The 22,717-nt window shown below is 36.2% G+C and overlaps 1 protein-coding gene across 1 annotated transcript in view; it reads left to right on the plus strand.

Annotated features, from left to right (window-relative positions):
- The window catches only part of LOC145283556 (heat shock 70 kDa protein 12A-like), a 467,888-nt gene that overhangs the window by 292,529 nt on the left and 152,642 nt on the right, over positions 1-22,717 (plus strand). The window contains exon 3 of the mRNA XM_080132440.1: positions 1,214-1,435. Within this exon, the coding sequence (XP_079988566.1) occupies positions 1,214-1,435 (222 nt within the window). The remainder of the gene's footprint in view (positions 1-1,213; positions 1,436-22,717) is intronic.

Below are 22,717 nucleotides of genomic sequence, written 5' to 3' on the forward strand. Positions count from 1 at the left end.
TGTTTAGTAATTAGCGAAAAAAAATGGAACGGCAGACAGACTAAGAGAAATATAATATAGATCAATACGTATTGTTAATATTACTATATGGATAATAACGCTATCTACCTGATCCATTTACCTGATTTTTGGTGTCTGATATTTTCTTTCCATCACGGATATGTACACCATAAACATTATTATTTTTTATTTTTCACGCAGGGAGCAAATATGCACTTCAACCAACAACTGATATACGCATGAATAAGAAAAATAGTGCTCTATTCGGAATCATCGTTAATTTCTTGGAACATGCAGAATAATGACCGTGCTATCATCAAGAATTTGCAAATAGTTTACGTAAAACGCTGGAGGGTGCCGAACAAAAGTTTCTTTCTTTTGTTTTTCGCTCAACCACTAACCAATTTTTACAATGCAAAAATAAATAAATAAATAAATAAATAAATAAAATAAAAAAATAAAAAATAAAAAAAATAAAATAAAATAACATTAAATTCTGCTATTATGAAGATAATTCAATGAAAAATTAATTAAGAAAATGAAAACAATATTTTTTGTTATGAAGAAAATAAATAAATTGAATAATTTTTACGAAACTTAACAAAACTAAATGCAAATCAAGAAAAAAACATTAATTTTAAGGTAAGTTTAATAAATAAATATTCATTTTTAAATAACAAACAACTGACAGTAAACAAAACATTTTTAATGATTTTTTATGATTTTTATGACTTTTTATGATTTTTTAAATATTTTATGATTTATATATTTTTATGATTTTTTATATTTTTTATATTTTATGATTTTTTTATGATTTTTAAAATATTTTATTATTTTTATAATTTTTTATGATTATTTTATATTTTATGATTTTTGATGATTTTCTACTTTTTATAATTTTTTTTGTGCTTTTCTGTTCATATTAATATAAATGTTTATTTATTTTTTAATTAATAAATAAAAGATAGCAAATAAATGTTTTTTAATGAATTTTCGATATATTTCTTCTATTGACGGTTGCAATTTCGTTGTTTCAGAATTTCGTCATATGCAGGTGTTTTTATCAAAACTGGAAATTCCTACGATATCACCTTCTTTATTACGTATAAGTACTATTTATTTTTTTTTCAGTTTCGATGTTTCATTTATTGGTTCTCATAATATATATTTTTTTAATATTAATGTTATCTTTTGGTTTTCCGTTTCCTTTCAGGATCTTTCCAAGGACACGATGCTGGAGGCAAGCAACGGAAAGTCCATACTTGCCATTACAGTGTTTTCCTACGCCTTACGATTCTTTAAGGAACACGCACTTCAAGAGTTGTCCGACCAATCAGGTGTGAAGATTGTCAATGACGATGTCCGATGGGTAATCACTGTTCCGGCTATCTGGAAGGCTCCAGCCAAGCAGTTCATGCGTCAAGCAGCATACCAGGTATAGTATTTGGGACAATAGCGAGCAGTCAAACCTGATTGGATTTCTCATTTTTGTTTATTCAAAACTAGTAGAGACAATGCGTTATCATGGGCGGATGTATTTCTCCGGGGGTAAAAGACAGAAGTTAGTGATATTAGAAATAGCTGGTTCCTAATTGTCTTAGATTTCGGACAAAAATACATACGGCACTTCATTGAATTCCAGACAACATCGAATCTTTTTGCTCATTTATCTATCTATCTATCTATCTATCTATCTATCTATCTATCTATCTATCTATCTATCTATCTGAATCCTTGGACTTTTATTATTCGTTTTATTCATAAGCGATCCCCCTGATAAAATTGTGTCCTAGATGGACATATTTTATAACGACACCACACTCCAAATTAGACACGAGAGAAAAACGAATGTACACGTATCCAAGAGAATAGTAGAAACATTAGAAAACAACCCACAGTCGGTAGTGGAATGTGGCCGTAATGGTTAATAACATTTACTACTAAGACTAAGCTTCTTTCCTTTACCAACCATAAACAACCTTCTCAACCAATGATTGCCATGACAAATAACATCTACCGGCTCGCTCATCGTTCAAATTCCTCGGTATAGATGCACAGATAGCATGAAATGGAACAAACACATTGAATATATTGCCAAGGCTGCTGTAAACAACGTGAGTTTCCTCTAACGTGCTAAACAATTTCTCACACCAGAGAGTATCCCACATCTTTACAAAACCACAATTCGTCTATGCATGGAGTATTGTTGCCACATATGTGCTAGTGCATTTACCAATAGATAGGATTCAGAAAAAGTCTCAAATCTAATAGGTCTCGGATTGTCGGCCTGGCTCCAGCCTCTGTTGCATCGTCGCAATGGTGCATCCCTGTGCCTCTTTTACAGTTACTTTAATGGAATGTGTTCCGATGAACTCATAGCAATTGTGTCCCCTCGAAGTACATATTCCCGGATAACTCGACAAGCAGCAAACTCCCACCCCTTCACTGTTGAGGTTACTAGATGCAGGAAAGAGCTATATTCTAATAGTCTCGTACCCCAGACTACTAGACTCTGGAATTTCCTTCCTGTTTCAGGCTCTCCTGCCAGTAATAACAGCGCAAAAGTTTACATGTAATGTGAACAGGCATCTCATCGCTCATCTAATTTAATAGTCTCCTTAAGATTTAAATAGTAGTCCCTTATGTTCAAGTAGCCATATGCCTTGCTTCGTGTGAAAAGGTGTAAAAAATATGGAATCTTATTTTGCGACGCCAAAGAAATTATATTATATATTTACTCTATTATAATGGAGAGTGGACCTTCAATTTACCTTCAACAACTCGCGTTTTCCTTATTTTATCATTTAGTCCTCATATTTCGTGAGCGATGTTCCTGACAAAGGTGAAATAATTGCTGTTTTCTGGGTCGAAATCTATCCATCTAGCACTTATTGTTGGCTTGTTTTTGATCTTGAAGTAGTATTTTTAGCTCGCACCAAGTGGCTTCATGCCTTGTCTGGAGTGACTTCCATAAAATATTTATGAAACATGCAATGTGTGTGTGTGTGTGTGTGTGATGTTTGTGTATTCCTTATAGAAGAAAGCTAAATAATTTACATAAAATTTAAAATGCATTCATATGTAAAATTGTCGGCAATTGAAGTGTTCTCGAATGGCTAAATGCATCCCTAATAAATCTTGGGGCTGCTGTATTGCCATTTGGTGAATGGAATCTGGACCATGCAGTAGCTTCTGGTGGGGCCTCTCGATGCCATACTAGTGGGTAATTGTTACGGCTTTACCTTATCATGTGCTACAAAAAAAATTCTTCGTTTCTTTTTCTCTCTTAGTTTCCCCTCTCTGTCCTGCTCTAAGTAAATCTGTCGACCTAGTCCACAAATTCCAAAATTTCATCATGACAAGTTTCAAGAAAAAATACACGATTAAACCCGGTTCTCCAACTTCCAACGTAGACCCCTACTACCATGTCTCCTTCTCCAACATCAGGAGTCTTCGTTCTAACCTTCCAGAGGTTGAAACCCAATTACAGGAGACTAAACCAGACCTTTTATTTTTAAGTGAAACTGGCATTGGACAGGCTATTTCCCTAGATGAGTTTGCAATTACAGGATACTCTAACTTAACTTCTAAATCTGACCCCCAAGATCGCCATGGGCATGGAATATGTGCCTATATTAAAGATAGCTTTCCATGTGGGAGGGACATCTCCAGGGAAGATCCTAACTTACCCTATATGTGCTTCCGGGTTGCTTTAGCTCACACTACTGCATTTATATTTACTCTCTATCGCCCCCACAACAGCGGAGTTACTATCTTTCAAAGCATATCTGAGAAAATTGACCAAGTCCTTTCTACTTATCCTTCAGCTAACATTCACGTATGTGGAGACTTCAATGTTCACAACGTCGAATGGTTGACCCACTCAAACAAGACCGATGATGAGGGGAGGTTCTGTCATGATTTCTCCATTGCCTATGACCTCACTCAGATTGTTCAGGAACCTACCCGTGTGCCCGATAATGACGGCCAGTATGCGAGCCTACTAGACCTTTTTCTCACAACTTGCCCTGAACTATGTTCAGTTTCTGTTCTGTCGCCTCTTGGATCTTCCGACCACTCTGTTGTATCAATTAAGATAAAAATGAAATGTAATAAGTCCCCAGACGTACCTCTTCATCGTACAGTATATCGATACACTAAGGCTGACTGGGATAGCTTCCGTACATTTATATCTGATCTACCTCTGCATTCCATGTTTAAAAAGGATGTGTCCTCTATAGTATTAGACCTAACTGAATGGTTAATTGTAGGTATTGGCCATTTCATACACTCTAAAATGTTTCAGCAAAAACCTAACAGCCAGCTATGGTTCTCTCCAGAATGTGCTGCTGCCATTGCGCAAAGAAATCACTTTTTCCACTGTTTCCAACGTAATAGATGTATGGAAACTAAAGCCGCTTTCAGGACTGCCAGCAACCATTGTAAGAAAGTAATAAATAGCGCAAGATGGTTGTATGCTCAATCTGTTAAGTCCAAAGTAGCTGAGCAGCGGCTTGGTTCCCACCAGTTTTGGCAAATAGCAAACAGAATTCTGAACAGAAGCGTGTGCTCCATCCCAACTATCATCAATGGACCTGAGGTAATCTCGTCAGCATCAGACAAAGCCAAACTCTTTGTCAAGAACTTTGCAGCTAATTCTACCCTTTGCGACCAAGACCGCCAACCCCCAATATTTTCTCCTGTATCAGAAAACACACTATGTGATATACGTATATCTGTACGTGATGTTGCCAAGCTAATCAAAAACCTTGATTCGAGTAAAGCAACTGGCCCTGATGGTATTCCAATTATAGTACTCAAAAAACTTCAACCTGAACTAGCGCCCATACTTACAAAACTGTTTAAACGTTGTCTTAAGGAGAATAGTTTCCCATCTCCCTGGAAAATCTCATCAGTATGCCCTGTATTTAAGAATTCAGGTGATCGCTCATCCCCCTCTCAGTACAGGCCAATAAGTCTCCTGTGCGTCATGAGTAAGTTGCTAGAATCTGTCTTAAATACAGAAGTAATCAAACATCTCAACAAAAATAACCTTCTTAGTGACACTCAATATGGTTTCCGTTCTGCTAGATCTACAGCAGATGTCCTTACAGTTATATCGCATAGGATTAGCAAATCTCTCGACGGTGGCAATCTTTCTAGGGCAATTGCTCTTGACATATTTAAGGCCTTTGATAGGGTATGACATAAAGGTTTACTTCATAAGATCGCTAGCTATGGTATAGCTGGAAATGTCTTCTCAATTATTAAATCATTTCTTTCTGATAGGTTCATAAGAGTAGTAGTTGAGGGGCAAAAATCAGAAGCCCACAGTATTAATGCCGGTGTCCCTCAGGGATCCATCCTGGGCCCAACTCTTTTCCTGATCTACATTAATGATCTTCCAAATCATATCCTTACATCATTTGTAGACATTTATGCTGACGACACTACCATTTATGGTACCACATCTAAGACAGTAAACGACCAAGTTCTCTCCAATTCTCTCTCTTCTGATCTTGAGCACGTAGTACAATGGGGAAAGGAGTGGCTGGTTACTTTTAATCCATCTAAAATCAAGCTTCTCTCTTTACATCATCAACATTCTAATCCACATTTGTCATCAATTGAAATGAATGGCTCTCGTCTTCAGGAGGCCTCAAGTTTTGACAAGCTTCTGGGCTTGACCATTACTCCTGATCTTAAATGGAACACATATATCAAATATGTTGCCAAGGCCGCTGGAAAAATGGTGGGATCTTTCTATCGATCCAGTAGATATCTCACTGCTGATGCAATTCTCTATCTATATAAGAGCCAGGTACGTCCAAGGATGGAATACTGTTGCCACATCTGGGCAGGAGCTGCTAGAAAGGACTTGCCCTGCCTTGATAGAGTTCAAAATAGACTTCGTAGCCTCGTAGGAGATGTCCTTTTCTCCTCCTTGCAACCTCTATCTCACAGAAGAGATGTTGCGAGTTTGTCTCTGATGTATCGTTATTTTCATGGAAAGTGTTCAACTGAGCTTCAATCTATGGCCCCCCCCTCGCAAAACTTTCACAAGAAACACTCGTCTAGCTGTAAACACTATCAATAATTTCCCTCACTCTTTATCTGTGCCTAAACCTAAACGTAGATTCCATGAACAAAGCTTCTTTCTTAGAACTGCACGCCTGTGGAATTGTCTTCCGTTTTCCTGCTTTCCGGCTGACTACAATATGGTTGTATTCAAGCCTAAAGTAAATAAGTTCTTGATGAGCCGTTCCATATAAGTTATTAAATTTACCAAATTTTCATTACTAATGATTACTATATTGACCCATTTCTACTGTACACTCTTTAACCCTTATCCTTGAGTGGCCTCTGGGCCTTGATAATGTGGTGATGCCTTTGTAAAAAACAAAAAAAAAAAAACTTAAGAAGCATAACTAAAACTTCAAATGTATTGTATTTTTTATGAATTCAATTTATATGTATAGCTTTTTTAAAGAAGACGATGGGAGTAGTCTCTAATCTCTAAGTACCCTCCTAACCTATATATATATATATATATATATATATATATATATATATATATATATATAAAGAAATGTTATCTCTGTGTGTGTAAGTTCGTTCCCTATTGATTATTAAACTTCAGGGTAGTTTTATTATAGAATTTCTCGCAAATGTATTTAATGCAGTGTTCTTATGTAGGTTTTGTATCGGAATGTCTTCGAAAAGTATCGAAAATCGATAATCGAAAAAATGCGATAACAGAAGGAACAAACGATTTTGACTAAATTTTACGCCTTATACAGTCTAACATCATTTGAGAAGATTTCTTATCACACAAGCAGAAAAGCCAGGCATATAAAATCAACAGTTCTTCGTTAGAAATGAATGTTTCTGTTTACAGGGCAATTTAACCAGGATACTTGACATTTGCATTTTAAATTTTAATTCAAGCCGTTATATATATATAGAAATAATTTTATAAAATCAACAGTAGGTTCTATACAATGTAACATATACTACAATGTGTTGTGGATTAAATCACTGCAAAGAGGCGCGTGAAGCTTCCTCCTGGTGCACCACAATGTGTCCTCAACTAAAGCAGGCACTCAATCGATTCGATTAAAAAATAAGCGATCTCACCGATTTCGATGACCACAAAAATATGAAAGTGTTAAACATTCATTGATTCAGTCCTGGGCAACGTCGGGTCTCTCTGCTAGTGTAGTAATAAGAAAGATTAACACAATGAAAGTGCAATAAATAGGAGAATATGAATAACACATGCGCTTTGGAAAACGAAAACAACCCCACAACCCCACAACCTCCGAAAAAATATCGAAAATACAACAACTGTATTTGATTTGATCGTTGCCAGGGAAAATCATGGACGTTTTTCTAGTTTAGTTTTGTATCGAAGTTTTCGTTGATCTTTTCGTTTGTGGGCGTAATTTGCGCATGCGTATGTGTCTACTATTATTCCGTTCCTCGCTGGAAATATCTTTATGGAACATAAGCTGAGTTAAAAAATAAGAAGCACGCGTCTTGTCTTAAGTTGCGTCTATTCAATGTTGTTGAAAATTTAAACGTGCCACAAATATATCTCAAACTTTTGCCTAAGTGCAAAGTGTAGTCATGTTTTGATACCAACCAAAGAAAAAAAAAACAAAAAGAAATTATTTTATAAGAACTTAAATTGAAAAATAAAAACTAAAGATAAAAACAAATTAAAAAAATAAATAAAATAAAGCCCTATCTCTCCCTCCCATCACCGAAAAGAGGAATTTTAGAATTGTGGGTTGATATTTGGTGTCATTGCTTTACGCGAAAAGTACAGAACATCAATTTTGTTGCAATAAAATGTGCCCGATGTAATTTAATTGTTCATAACAATTTATAAATGATTAGTTAAATGAAACAAGTTAATTGATATAGCTTATCCTATTTTGAAGAGAAAGTCAATGAAACATAATAAAAGATATATATTGCATTACATTAAAAATGTAGCATTGAATTAAACTGAGACATATATTTTGTAAATGCTTAAAATAAGTTCAAGATTCAATACTTACCATACAAGCAGAAATGAATAAATTTAAAAAGAATATTAAAACAAAACCTTACTCCCCCCCACGTCCAGAAAGAATTGATGATTGATATTTTACGTCAGCGTTTAATACTAAAAGTATGGAACATATACTTTACCGGAATAAATGAAAAGGTTGGAGCAAATGTTTGGTTTAAAGGGAAGTAATTAATATCGTCGTTTTCTGTCCTCGGTCAGTGAAGGAGAAATCCTTTTAAACTGAAGCAATTTTTTTATTTTTGTTTTGGAAAACTGAATTTTTTCGACATTACAAACTCTGCCTTCATGGAGAGGCAAGGAATTGGTTTTACTTGAGGGTAACCACTTACCAAGGCTCAGATGCCACTACGATAGTGTGTCTCACGGACAGAAAGATCTAGAAAAAAAAAAGATCTGTTCACAGAATTTTTGTTTAGTTTTAAACACAGATAGAGAGTGAGATATATAGGAACCTACATACGTACTGGCAGACGGTGTCTCTTAAAAGTTTTCTATTTAATCTGCACTTCTAACGATAAACAAACAGCAATCAGAATATCTAATGTAGATGTTTCATCTATGCATGTCAAGAAAACAGAAAAACAAAACAAAAAAACGTGAAACTTGGATTATCCGAGCGCAATAATTCCGGAAAGCAAAAATCACAAATTTGTAATAAGTGGTTCCTGTTCTTGCCGGCTTTGCCTCAAGTGCCATCTATGCAGGCATTCTGATGCGGCAAACGATCGGACCGGTGTTATCTTCACCTTTTGAGGCATAATGGTGGCCCTCATGCATTTACGATAATCAAGGAATCTGATAAAACCTTCTTTAGCGGCAGAGCGAAATGCAAAGAGAAAAGGCGTCGCTGTAATCAGGATAAAATTATAGGAAGATGTAAGCTAATGCCATAGAGAATAATATGCTTGAATTCGGAAAATGTAAGTTAACGTTAAGAACGTGTAAGTAAACTCACAAAGGCGCTTATGATAGATACATTCGAACATACTCAACCTCTTGCAGCAATACGACAGTACAACGGGATTATGTATCTCTTCAATCCATGCCCCCACTTGTCAGATTTTCATAAAAAACTCGTCCATCTACAACCACTATCAACAATTTTCGTTGCTCTCCATATGTGTCAAAATCAAAATGCAAATTCCATAAAAAAAGCTTATTTCCTAGAACTGCCCGCTTGTTGAACTCTGTCCCGCTGGCCTGCGTTCCAGCTGACTACAATATGGTTGTCTTCAAGTCCAATCTAAACAAGTTATTGCTGAGCAATCTCCTTAAATAATCCAAATTATACCAAAGTTCACTACTACAGATTTCTTACACTATTGTCCTGATGACTACCGTACACCCATTAACCTTTATACTTGAACAGCCTTCGAGCCTTGAGAATGTGATTACCTCATTGTAAAAAGAATATGTATACCTAAAATGTTATATCTTCTGATTCAGCAAAACATAGATTCATGAAAGCACCATTGCTTTTATTAATAATACCACGCATAGTTGTATTAAAAAAAGTTCACATTTATTGAAGTACCACGGTTTTATTTATAATATCAATCATAATTATAGTTATAAAATAACAAATGTCAACATTTATAAAATCACGCATTATTCATAAAATTCATAAGATTAAACATTCTTTTATTTCTAAAATCTCACATTTGTAGATTTATAAAGCACACATTCTTACGCACTTTAATGGATACATTCTCTGACCCCGTTATTGATAAAGGGCAGCTTCTACTACCAAATAAGAAGTCGCAGAGAATAAGGAATTTCTAATAAAAATGAATAAAAATAAATATATATACTAACAGGCTGGCATCCAGAATTAAAAAGGTTTCTCAACCCGTTTATATACCAGGCGGGAAGTACTAAGTAATTGTGTAAACCTTCTTTCATTTGAAAGGAGCACGATAGTCATGTCAAAAGCCAACAAGGGTCAGCCACCAGGCCTTGATACTAAAGGTCCTAGCTCAAGCAGTTTCAGCAGCAAAAATCGGGAAATAAGAGGCCCAGTTATGGACTGTTGCCGAAAAAGTGTAGCTGGTTTGCTACCACTATTCGAAGTTTAAAAAAGGGAAGCAAAAATACTAACCAAAAAAGTAAAAGAGACTGACCTCTCTAAAGATTTGATACAGATAACGATCTATCTGTATAATTTAATTCTCTTTTCTGGTTGTAATCTATTTGTGCTTCTGCTATAGCCCATCGTAATAATTATTTAAATCAGTGTCGTCAAGATAGTTCTGAGGTTTCTAGACAATCCTACAGAAGAGCTAGCAGTGTTTAAAAGAGAGCAATTTCTCAGACTGTCTATATACTCTCCAGTAAACCGTGACTCAATCTCATCTCTAAAGGTTGACATTCATTATTTTTGTGAATCTATAATAGTGTAGTTAATGGTAACAAGTCTGCTATTCCTCCTCGATTTAATGACCTTCAAGATAATTCATCTTCTAAAAGTAAGGATAATCTCTTTGCTCGTCTTTTTTTGGCAATCCTTCTATTGATGATTCTAGTGCTGTTATTTCTGATTTTCTTTTTTTTTTTTTAAACAGATAAGTCTCTTGATTCTATAATTATTCAAAGACGGTTGCTATAGTTCCTTCTGAACTTGGCCAGTCTAAGGTTTCTGGTCATGATTCAATTCCTGTTGTCGTTCTCAAACGTTGTGTTCCTGAATTGTTTATTATCCTCTCAAAATTAATCAATCTACGTTAATCAAAATCATATTTTTTATTCTTGTTGGAAAGTATCTTTGTTGTCCCTATCTTTAAAACTGCTAGTGATCAATCTGACCCAACTAAGTATCTTCCCCTTAGTGTCCTCTGTTATTAGCAATGTTTTTAAAGATTAGCCAACGGCAGGCTTGTTGAGTTTCTGGAAAATCTGGGCCTCTTTCAGTATGACGTTCGTGGTTTTGATTAAAACGTTGAGAATTGAACTGTCGGAACTAAGCAGATCTGTCAGATTATGGATAATTCAGAAGTTTAGTCATTGCACTCAACATTTCGAAGGTGTTCGATAGAGTCATGCATTTTGGTCTTCTATCTAAACCTAAGATTTATGGTATTGGTGGTGCGGTTCTTGGCATTTTAGGTCTTTTATTTCTGATCGAAGATTGTGATTCTCGATTGTGATTCTGGATAGGGTGACTTTATTCTTTTTCCCTGTCAATGCTGGTGTTCATCAGGGCTCTATTCTATGCCCAACTCTGTTTCTTCCATATATCAGTGGTCTTCCACAGAATATTGTTAAAAAAATTAATATCTATGCTGATGATACCATTCTCTATTCTAGTGTTGCTTCTCTCCCATTTCCCTTGCATCAATTGAAATATGCAGCTGGGCTAGAAGTTGACTTGGGTTCAGTTGTATATTTAGGTACAGAATGGCTTGTAAAGTCTCAGCTATTGTCTTTCAATCCTAGGTGTGTCACTGTTCTTTCTGAGATTATCATGAATGGCCTTACTTTTGAGAAAAAATCGACTCTGAAACTTATTGGTCTTTCTTTCTTATCACTTTTTTCTTGGAGTACATATATTATATCTATTCCTATTTCGGCTTCCCATAAAATAGGTTCTCTATATCATTCTAAACACTTTCTCACGCCTGAAGCTATTTTCTATCTTTACAAGTCTACTATTATACTATGTATGAAGTATTGTTGTGGTATTTGGCATGGAGAATCTCTGTCCCATTGGGAGTTCTTGAAAAAATACAGAAACGTATCTGCAATTTAATTGGGCCCACTTTATCTTCATCTCTGCAACTCTGATGTTGTTAGTCGCAGTCTTTTTTAAAATAAATATTATTATGCCATGTGTTCTTCAGAATTGTCTGATATATGCCTTGCTTCCTTTGTTACGGCTCGTTTGTCTCATTAGTTTAGTGGTTTTCATCGATTCGCTATTTTTATACCTCATTGCAATACCGTTTCCTATTCCAGTAGATGATTTCCAAGAATCGCAGGATTCTTGAACACTCTTCCTGATGACTGTTCCCCCCTACCTACATCCTTGGTCTTTTCAACACTAAGGTCAATAGGTATCTCCTTTCTTTGCGATAATCATAGTCCGGTCTTTTTCGTTTCTTACATTAAGTGGCTTCACACCTTGTCTGGAGCAATTTCAATAGAAAAGAATATTAATAGATTCACATAATTGCGCATCCACAGATTTATAAAATGGCACATTCATAAATGCAAAAAATGGCATGTTCGTAGATTTATAAAATGGCACATTTATATATTCATAAAATATTACATTCATAAATTGCATATTCATGGATTAAAAATAGCACATTCATAGAACTACAAAATGGCACATTTAAAGATTCACAAAATGGAACACTATAGACAATAGTTGCATATTCAAATGTTCATAAAATAGCACATTCATAGATTCTTAAAATGGCACATTGAAAAATTCATAAAATGGCACATTTATAGATTCATAAAATAGCATAATCATAAATTCATAAAATGGCACACTCATAAATTCATAAAATGACATATTCGTAGATGGTACGTCGGTAGATTTATAAAATGGCACGTTATAGATAAAAATGACACATTAATATGCTCATAAAATGACACATTAATATGCTCATAAAATTGCATGTCCGTATATTCATAAAATGGCACATTCACAGATTTTATAAAATAACACATTCGTAAATTCATAAAATAGCTTATCCATGTATTAAAAAATGGCACATTTATATATCCATAAAATAGCGTATTTCTTAGTCTTATAAAATCACACATTATATTCGCAAAACCTGACATGCCTATATTTCTAAAATCCCACAAACTTAGATTCATAAACTCGCATATTCTTTGATTACTGAAGTGGACCCGGCAGGAAAACACGGAACACATTAGGTGTGTGGAAGATACTCGTATATTAACAAAAGTTTACAAGGATAGGATAAAGGGTAAGCAAAGCTTATTATCTGATGGTGTTCAATATGCGTAGTCGTATGCACTGTGGACTACGAGTACTCTTACTGATTTTATGGTATTATGATACTGAGAGTGTTATCTCATATCATAATATAGTACTGGAAGAGTCCATGATGCAAGTAAGTTTCGGTCTCACAACACTCCTTTTCCAAGAGTTTTTTTTAAAGCAATCATTCTCGATACTTTAGTTGACCATTATATTATTTGGAGAGATTTTAAATAATCTTAAATATTTCGTAAATAGGTGTCGAATCGCTAGTTTGTCACTGATGTTGGTAACCAGCATATTATTTTGTATGCAATCGTTGATGTAGTAATGCCAGCTTAATTTCTCATTCAACACTGCTGCGTGATTAAACGGGCCCTGTCATTAATGATGTGGTGATGACGAAATTCTCAATGAAATTCTCGAATCTTTCTGTCGCTATTGACGTGTATTGGGTTTGGACGTGAGTGCATTTCTCGGATATTTTGTCGCCACTGATGTGGGCCCAAGTTTGGGACCACGAAAGGAAAACACGATATACAGATTAGGTGTAAGAAAGATATATTAACCAAAAAAGATTACAAGGATATGATAAAGGGTACGCGGAGCTTACTATCCGGTAATGTCCAATATGGATAGCCGTACTCACTGCGCACTACTAGTATTCCTGCTGACTTTATGGTATTACGATACTACCCATTAAGAAATTCACGCAGATAAAACAAATTTTATTTCCAGTACATTGATTATTCCAGAAACACGCTTAAATGCGTGTCCATGTAATTGGAACGACAAGTTCCTCCAAGTGATACACATATTGCGCACAGAAATCACTTTTTTCACTGTTTCAAACGTAATAGATGTATGGAAACTAAAGCCGCTTTCAGGACTGCCAGAAACCATTGTAAGAAAGTAATAAAGAGCGCAAGATGGTTGTATGCTCAATCTGTTAAGTCCAAAGTAGCTGAACAGCGGCTTGGTTCCCACCAATTTTGGCAAATAGCGAACAGAATTCTGAACAGAAGCGTGTGCTCCATCCCAACTATCATCAATGGACCTGAGGTAATCTCGTCAGCATCAGACAAAGCCAAACTCTTTGTCAAGAACTTTGCAGCTAATTCTACCTTTTGCGATCAAGGCCGCCAACCCCCAATATTTCCTCCTGTATCTGAAAACACACTATGTGATATACGTATATCTGTACGTGATGTTGCCAAGCTAATCAAAAACCTTGATTCCAGTAAAGCAACTGGCCCGGACGGTATTCCAATTATAGTACTCAAAAAACTTCAACCTGAACTAGCACCCATACTTACAAAACTATTTAAACGTTGTCTTAAGGAGAATAGTTTCCCATCTCCCTGGAAAATCTCATCAGTATGCCCTGTATTTAAGAATTCAGGTGATCGCTCATCCCCCTCTCAGTACAGGCCAATAAGTCTCCTGTGCGTCATGAGTAAGTTGCTGGAATCTGTGTTAAATACAGAAGTAATCAAACATCTCAACAAAAATAACCTTCTTAGTGACACTCAATATGGTTTCCGTTCTGCTAGATCTACAGCAGATGTGCTTACAGTTATATCTCATAGGATTAGCAAATCTCTCGACGGAGGCAACCTTTCTAGGGTAATTGCTCTTGACATATCTAAAGCCTTTGATAGGGTATGACATAAAGGTTTACTTCATAAGATCTCTAGCTATGGTATAGCTGGAAATGTCTTCTCAATTATTAAATCATTTCTTTCTGATAGGTTCATAAGAGTAGTAGTTGAGGGGCAAAAATCAGAAGCCCACAGTATTAATGCCGGTGTCCCGCAGGGGTCCATCCTGGGCCCAACTGTTTTCCTGATCTACATTAATGATCTTCCAAATCACATCCTTACATCATTTGTAGACATTTATGCTGACGATACTACCATTTATGGTAGCACATCTAAGACAGTAAACGACCAAGTTCTCTCCAATTCTCTCTCCTCTGATCTTGAGCATGTAGTACAATGGGGAAAGGAGTGGCTGGTTACTTTTAATCCATCTAAAACCAAGCTTCTCTCTTTACATCATCAACATTCTGATCCCCATCTGGCATCAATTGAAATGAATGGCTCTCGTCTTCAGGAGGCCTCAAGTTTTGACAAGCTTCTGGGCTTGACCATTACTCCTGATCTTAAATGGAACACGTACATCAAATCTGTTGCCAAGGCCGCTGGAAAAATGGTGGGATCTTTCTATCGATCCAGTAGATATCTCACTGCTGATGCAATTCTCTATCTATATAAGAGCCAGGTACGTCCAAGGATGGAATACTGTTGCCACATCTGGGCAGGAGCTGCTAGAAAGGACTTGCCCTGCCTTGATAGAGTTCAAAATAGACTTCGTAGCCTCGTAGGAGATGTCCTTTTCTCTTCCTTGCAACCTCTATCTCACAGAAGAGATGTTGCGAGTTTGTCTCTGATGTATCGTTATTTTCATGGAAAGTGTTCAACTGAGCTTCAATCTATGGTCCCCCCTCGCCAAACTTTCACAAGAAACACTCGTCTAGCTGAAAACACTATCAATAATTCCCCCCACTCTTTATCTGTGCCTAAACCTAAACGTAGATTCCATGAACAAAGCTTTTTTCTTAGAACTGCACGCCTGTGGAATTGTCTTCCGTTTTCCTGCTTTCCGGCTGACTACAATATGGTTGTCTTCAAGTCTAACGTAAATAAGTTCTTGATGAGCCGTTCCATATAAGTTATCAAATTTAACAAATTTTCATTACTAATGATTACTATATTGTCCAATTTCTACTGTACACTCTTTAACCCTTATCCTTGAGTAGCCTCTTGGCCTTGATAATGTGTTGATATCTATGAAAAAAAAAGAAAAAGTCCAATGTGAACAAGTTCTAATTGAATCGTCCCCCTAAGTAATCCAAGTTACAAAATTCCCACTGTTTACTATGCTAAAATCACAATGACTAATGTATACCTATTAACCCTTATCCTTGAGTGGCATCCGGGCCTTGATAAGTGGTGACACCCATGTAAAAAAATATATATATATAAACAACCACAACCCCCCCCCAAAAAAAAGATGTATACATAAGACCACACATTTTATTTTGTTTAAAACTTAAACACAGGAGATTTTCCAAAAGTAATGGATCAGAGGATTATAAATTGCATTGTTATGGTGTCTAAATTTATGCATTAATTACCTAAATGGTTCATCTCTCTGTTGACAGTATGAGACTCTAAGAAAGGCACCCCTATCATGGACGTGTGATATAAACTTAGTTGGATTAGTAGACACGCATACACACATAGAGGGATTATTTCATTCGTGTTGAGTCTATGAATCTACAGTGTTTATAATATAATACTCAATAACAAATAGAGCTGAATTTTTACATATTTTTTTAATTCATGCAAATATTTTCGTTACATATGTGCATACATGTTTCAGCGACCTTATTAAAAGTTAAGCTTTTTCAAGTTGCAGACAGAAAATATTCTGAAATGATGAATCTCAAGCTAGATTTATTTGAAACAAGTATGCACATGCGTACTCAAATATGTACGTATAAGAAATCCTACTATATATATATATATATATATATATATATATATATATATATATCAACATAAAATGTTATAAGGATATAAAATATTATTCATTCATTTACAGTATTTATTTCAACAGTACTCAATACATGAGCAGAGCCGGGTATTAAGTTATGAAAATATATGGCAACTAAGCTACACGGACATAATTGTTATTGCTGGTATTATGAGATAAAATGATAAAGATTTTTATGCAATTTTACACGGAGGTATTTCTGTATCCGGAAATGTATTTAGATAAGTTTTGTATCGGAATGTCTTCGATAAGTATCGATAATCGAAATAGTCCGATGAAAAAAGAAAGAAACAAGCGGTTTTGGCCAAAGTTAACACCTTATAGAGCCTAACATCACAAGTGCATTTGAGAAGTTTTATAACCACACAAATCGAAAGGCCCGACATATAAAACCAAAAGCAGGTTCTTTGATATGTACGAACTGAATGTTTGTTTTGAGCATAATTGCACCATGATACTTGACGTTTTCATTGTAAACTTAAATTCAAGCCATTATCAGTACACAAACAGTAAGGCCAGGCATATAAAATCAACAGTAGGTTCTTTGATATGAAAGGGGCGCGTTCGAAATGAAAACATGTAAAACGGAAAGAAAAAAGTCACATATGTAAACAAGAACCTTCGAAATTAAAATCTTGAATAATCATCTAAACTCAAATGTAAATTAATATTAAACCAACTTCACAAACTCATAAAAGTTAATTATTGGATTTTAATTATGAGGTGAAGTTCGAAGATTTCAATCCCGATAGATAAAAAAAGAATAAAAATAGACAAAGAAATAAAATTACATAAAAAATAAATAAAAGCAGTACCCCCCCCCGCCGCCGCCAACATACACACACAACGTCCACCATATCCTTATGTAGCTAGAATGAGTCTGCTAGGTTCCCACTTCCGATATGACCGTAAAAAAAGGTAGGTCGTTGTTTCCAGCTACAGTTAAAAATGTTTCCAACTTTTGAACCTAATTTCTACTAATTACCGCTAACTGTTTTCTTATTACAGCTTTGACTTAAAAACTCGTAACTAAATTTTACCTATCTTGTCTTGCTTTTTTGTTCTGTTCTGAAATCTTTGTCAAATATGCTGTTAACCAATATCGTCTTGTTACATGTAAAACGAAAGAAAAAAAGTCACCTATGTAAACGAGAACATCCCAAATTAAAATCTTGAATAATCATCTAAACTCAAATGTAAATTAATATTAAGCCGACTTCACAAATTGATAAAAGTTAATTATTGGATTTTAATTATAAGGTGAAACTCGAATTATTCAAACTCGAGATATATAATGCCAAAACATCCACCCATTAAATATGGGAGGGGAAATTATCTTCAAAAGCGTCCTGAATTGATGATTGAGCACCGGACTTTTACTAAGTAGATATTAATAAGCCCCTTGTACCCATTCCCCCACCTTTTTTTAATGGAGAGTAGATAATACAGTGGATGTGTTATCGGCAGCTCCAGTAACTCTTGCTTCTCCTTTTTTGTCCCTCAGTCCTCATGCAAACGAGGATTTTTCTGACAAAGGGTGACGAAAAAGCTGCTTTAAAGGTCGGTAGTACTTGGTAAACAGTAGTCTGAGATGTCGGAAATTTTTCTGTCTCTATGTCTATCCTTGTGGCCATGTAACTAGTAAGGGTGCTGGAGGTAAACGTTTTGTCTGGGCTGACGTTATCTGCCTTAGAGTATGGGACCCGAACCTTAGATTAACCACTAAGGAGGATGTCCTATCACCAGGCGCAAAGTACTGGGACTGCTGTATTGCTATTTGGTGAATGGACTCTGGACCATGCAGTAGTCTCTGGTGGCGCCTCTCGATACCATACTAGTGGGTAATTGTTACGGCTTTACCTTTTCATGTGTTACAAAAATAAAAAATAAAAAAAAATAAAAAAATTCCTGTCTTTTTCTCTCTTACTTTCCCTCTCTGTACTGCTCTAACCAAGTATGCCGACCTGTTCCACAAATCCCAAACCTCACCATGAAATATCTCCAGAAAAAAAAACTCGAATAAAGCTAGAACCCCGTCTTCCAACGTAGACCCCTACTACCATGTCTCCTTCTCCAAAATCAGGGGCATACGTTCTAACCTTCTAGAGGTTGAAACCAAATTACAGGAGACGAAACCGAACATATTCTTTCTAAGCGAAACTGGAATAGGGCCGACCACTTCCCTAGATGAGTTCATAATTAACGGGTACTCTAACTTAACACATAAATCTGACCCTCAAGATCTCCATGGGCATGGAATATGTGCCTACATAAAAGATGGCTTCCCGTGTGGCAGGAATATCTCTAGAGAAGATCCTAATTTACCTTATATGTGCTTCCGGGTTGCACTTGCTTACACCACTGCATTTATATTTGCCCTCTATCGGCCCCACAACAGCGGAGTTACTATCTTTAAGAGCATATCTGAGAAAATAGACCACATCCTGCCTGCACACACCTCGGCTAAAATTCACATCTGTTGTGACTTCAACGTCCATAACGTGGAATGGCTGACCCACTCAAATAAGACGGACGATGAGGGGAGGTTTTGTCATGATTTTGCCATTGCTTATGACCTCACTCAGATTGTTCGCGAGCCCATCCATGTGCCCGATACTACAGGTCAATATGCAAGCCTCTTAGACCTTTTTTCTTTCCAATTCCCCTGAGCTATGTTCATGTTCCGTTCTTTCTCCTCTAGGATCCTCCGACCACTCCGTCGTATCAGTTAAGATAAAAATGAAATGTAATAAGTCCCCAGACGTACCCCTCCACCGTACTGTATACCGATATTTCAGGGCTGACTGGGATAGCTTCCGTACATTAATATCTGATCTACCTCTGCATTCTATGTTTAGAAAGGATGTGTCCTCTATAGTATCAGACCTGACCGAATGGTTAATTGTAGGCATAGACCGATTTATACCATCTAAAAATTCCAACAAAAACCTAACAGCCAGCCATGGTTCTCCCCAGAATGTGCTGCTGCCATCGCGCACAGAAATCACTTTTTCCATAGCTACCAACGTAATAGATGCTCTGAGACTAAAGCTGCTTTCAGGAACGCCAGCAACCACTGTAAAAGAGTAATAAAAAATGCAGGAGAGCTATATGCCCAGTCTGTTAAATCCAAAGTAGCTGATCAGCAGCTTGGTTCCCACCAGTTTTAGCAAATAACAAATAGGATCCTGAACAGAAGTGTGCGTTCTATCCCAACCATTATCAACGGACCTGAGGTCATCTCGTCAGCTTCAGACAAGGCCAAACTATTTGCAAAGAACTTTGCAGCTAATTCTACCCTATACGATGAAGGCCATCAACTCCCCATATTTCCGCTAGGTAACATACAAATATCTGTGCAAGACGTCGCCAAGCTAATCAACAACTTTGATTCCAGTAAAGCTACTGGCCCTGACGGCATCCCAATTATAGTGTTAAAAAAGCTTCAACCAGAACTTGCTCCCATACTTACGAAACTGTTTAAACGTTGCCTTAAGGAGAAGTGCTTTCCAAAACCCTGGAAAACCTCATCAGTATGCCCTGTATTAAAGAACTCAGATGATAAGTCATCTCTCTCTCTCAGTACAGACCAATAAGTCTCTTATGTGTCATGAGTAAGTTGCTGGAATCCATATTAAATAGAGAAATAGTCAACCACCTCAGCAGAAATAATATCTTAGTGACACGCAATATGGTTTCCTTTCTGCAAGATCTACTGCAGATGTGCTAATGGTGATATCTCATAGGATTAGTAAATCTCTTGACAAAGGCTTTCTTTCTAGGGCAATTGCTGTTGACATATCAAAGGCCTTCGACAAGGTATGGCATAAAGGCCTACTTCACAAGATCTCCAGCTACGGTATAACTGGAAATATTAAATCATTTCTCTCTGATAGGCTCATAAGAGTAGTGGTTGATGGACGAAAATCAGAGGCCTACATCAATGATCTCCCTAAACACGTACTTAAATCATTCGTTGACGTCTATGCTGATGACACGACCATCTATGGCAACACATCAAAGGCTGTAAATGACAAAGCTCTCTCTGATTCTCCCTCCTCTGATCTCGAACGAGTGGTTCAGTGGGGGAAGACGTGGCTGGTTACCTTTAATGCATCTAAAACCAAACTCCTATCTTTACATCATCAACGCTCTGATCCCCATCTGGCATCAATTGAAATGGATGGCTCTCGTCTAGGAGAAGTTCCGTGTTTTGACAAGCTTTTGGGCTTGACCTTCACTCCTGATCTGAAATGGAACACGTACATCAAGTCTGTTGCCAAGGTCGCTGGAGAGATGGTGGAATCCTTCTACCGCTCCAGAAGATATCTCACTACTGATGCAATTCTCTATCTATATAAAAGCCAAGTACGTCCAAAGATGGAATACTGCTGCCATATCTAGGTAGGAGCTGCTAAAAACAGCCTATCCTACCTTAACAGAGTACAAAATAAACTTCGTGGTTTAGTGGGGGATGCCCTTTTCTCTTCCCTGCAACCTCTCTCCCACAGAAGAGACGTTGCAAGCCTATCATTGTCTTATCGTTATTTCCATGGCAGGTGCTCGTCTAAACTCCAATCTCTGGTCCCCCCTCGACAATCTTTTATGAAAAACACCCGTCTAGCTGAAACCACTATCAAAAACTTTCCCCACTCTTTATCTATGCCTACATAAAAATGTAGATTCCATGAACAAAGCTTCTTTCTTAGAACTGCTCGCCTGTGGAACTCTGTTCCGTCTGCCTGCTTCCTTCCTGACTACAACTTGGATGTCTTCATGTCCAACGTAAACAAATTCCTGACAAACCGCCCCCTTAAGTAGACACTTTAAATATCCACACTAACGTACAAATAAATAAGTTTCTGTTTAGAGTAAAATAAAGCATGATATTTCACGATTCTCTACAGTGCAATGTAGATTACAATGTATTTTCGACTAAGTCATTGCAGAGTTTCATGTACAGCTTCCCCTATTGTACCGCGATAGATTCCCAATCAATCGATTTAATTGAAGAATGAGCCATTTCACCAATTTCGATGACAATGTATTGAAAGTGTGGAACATTCGTTGATCCTCGTTCAATCCCGGGAAACGGCGTATCTCTCTGCTAGTATATACACACACACACACACGCACACACACGCACACACACGCACACAAATTATATATATATATATATATATATATATATATATATATATATATATGTGTGTGTGTGTGTGTGTGTGTGTCTGTGTGTAAATATGTATGAATAAAAAATCAATATGAAAAATATATAAATGTTTATATTTTTTCTGTATTTATTTCTTATGTGTTGACGTATAGGAATACAAAAAATCTTTTGAAAAAAAAGAAGCACATATTTTCGATCGATCCCTCGATCTTCCTCAGTGATATATATATATATATATATATATATATATATATATATATATATATATATATATATATATATACATGCTAATAACATATGAAAAACTAACTTTGCCGAACTGGAAGAGATTCAATCTAAAATAGCGAATTTTTTACACAGAAAAGAGTAGATATCTGTTCAAAACTTTATAAGTAATTAACAGCAAGCGACAATTAAAATAAACATATTATAATTACCTATTATTGTTCTTTATATATGTTATATGTAATAGTCATATTTTATTGCTTTTATTGTTTATGCATTTAAGTAGGCATCTTTGCCGAATGCAACTTTATATTCCGCACAGTGCACAGGTTTCTAAGCTGTTAGATAAATCAAACCTAATGCCTATAAAATCCTACATCCATCCATTCATCCGTAAATGCGATGAGAACACATTTGCTGCATATATTACAAATATTAATACAGACACGTCAGATGTGCACTTAGCATATACACGACAGAACACCAGCACACTCATAAATATACTAAGGAAAAACGTACACACGAACAGAAAACATGCACGCAGCAACATACGAAGCACGTTCCTAAAGTACTGCCTTCTGTGTTTTTATTTTGGATTATTATGGATAATAAAGGATTACAAATTGCATTTCTATGATGACTGAACTTATGCATTCATCATATG

The sequence above is a fragment of the Euprymna scolopes genome, chromosome 8 (genome assembly GCF_053919585.1).
Source record: "Euprymna scolopes isolate OS-2025 chromosome 8, ASM5391958v1, whole genome shotgun sequence".
In the NCBI taxonomy this organism is placed as follows: domain Eukaryota; kingdom Metazoa; phylum Mollusca; class Cephalopoda; order Sepiida; family Sepiolidae; genus Euprymna; species Euprymna scolopes.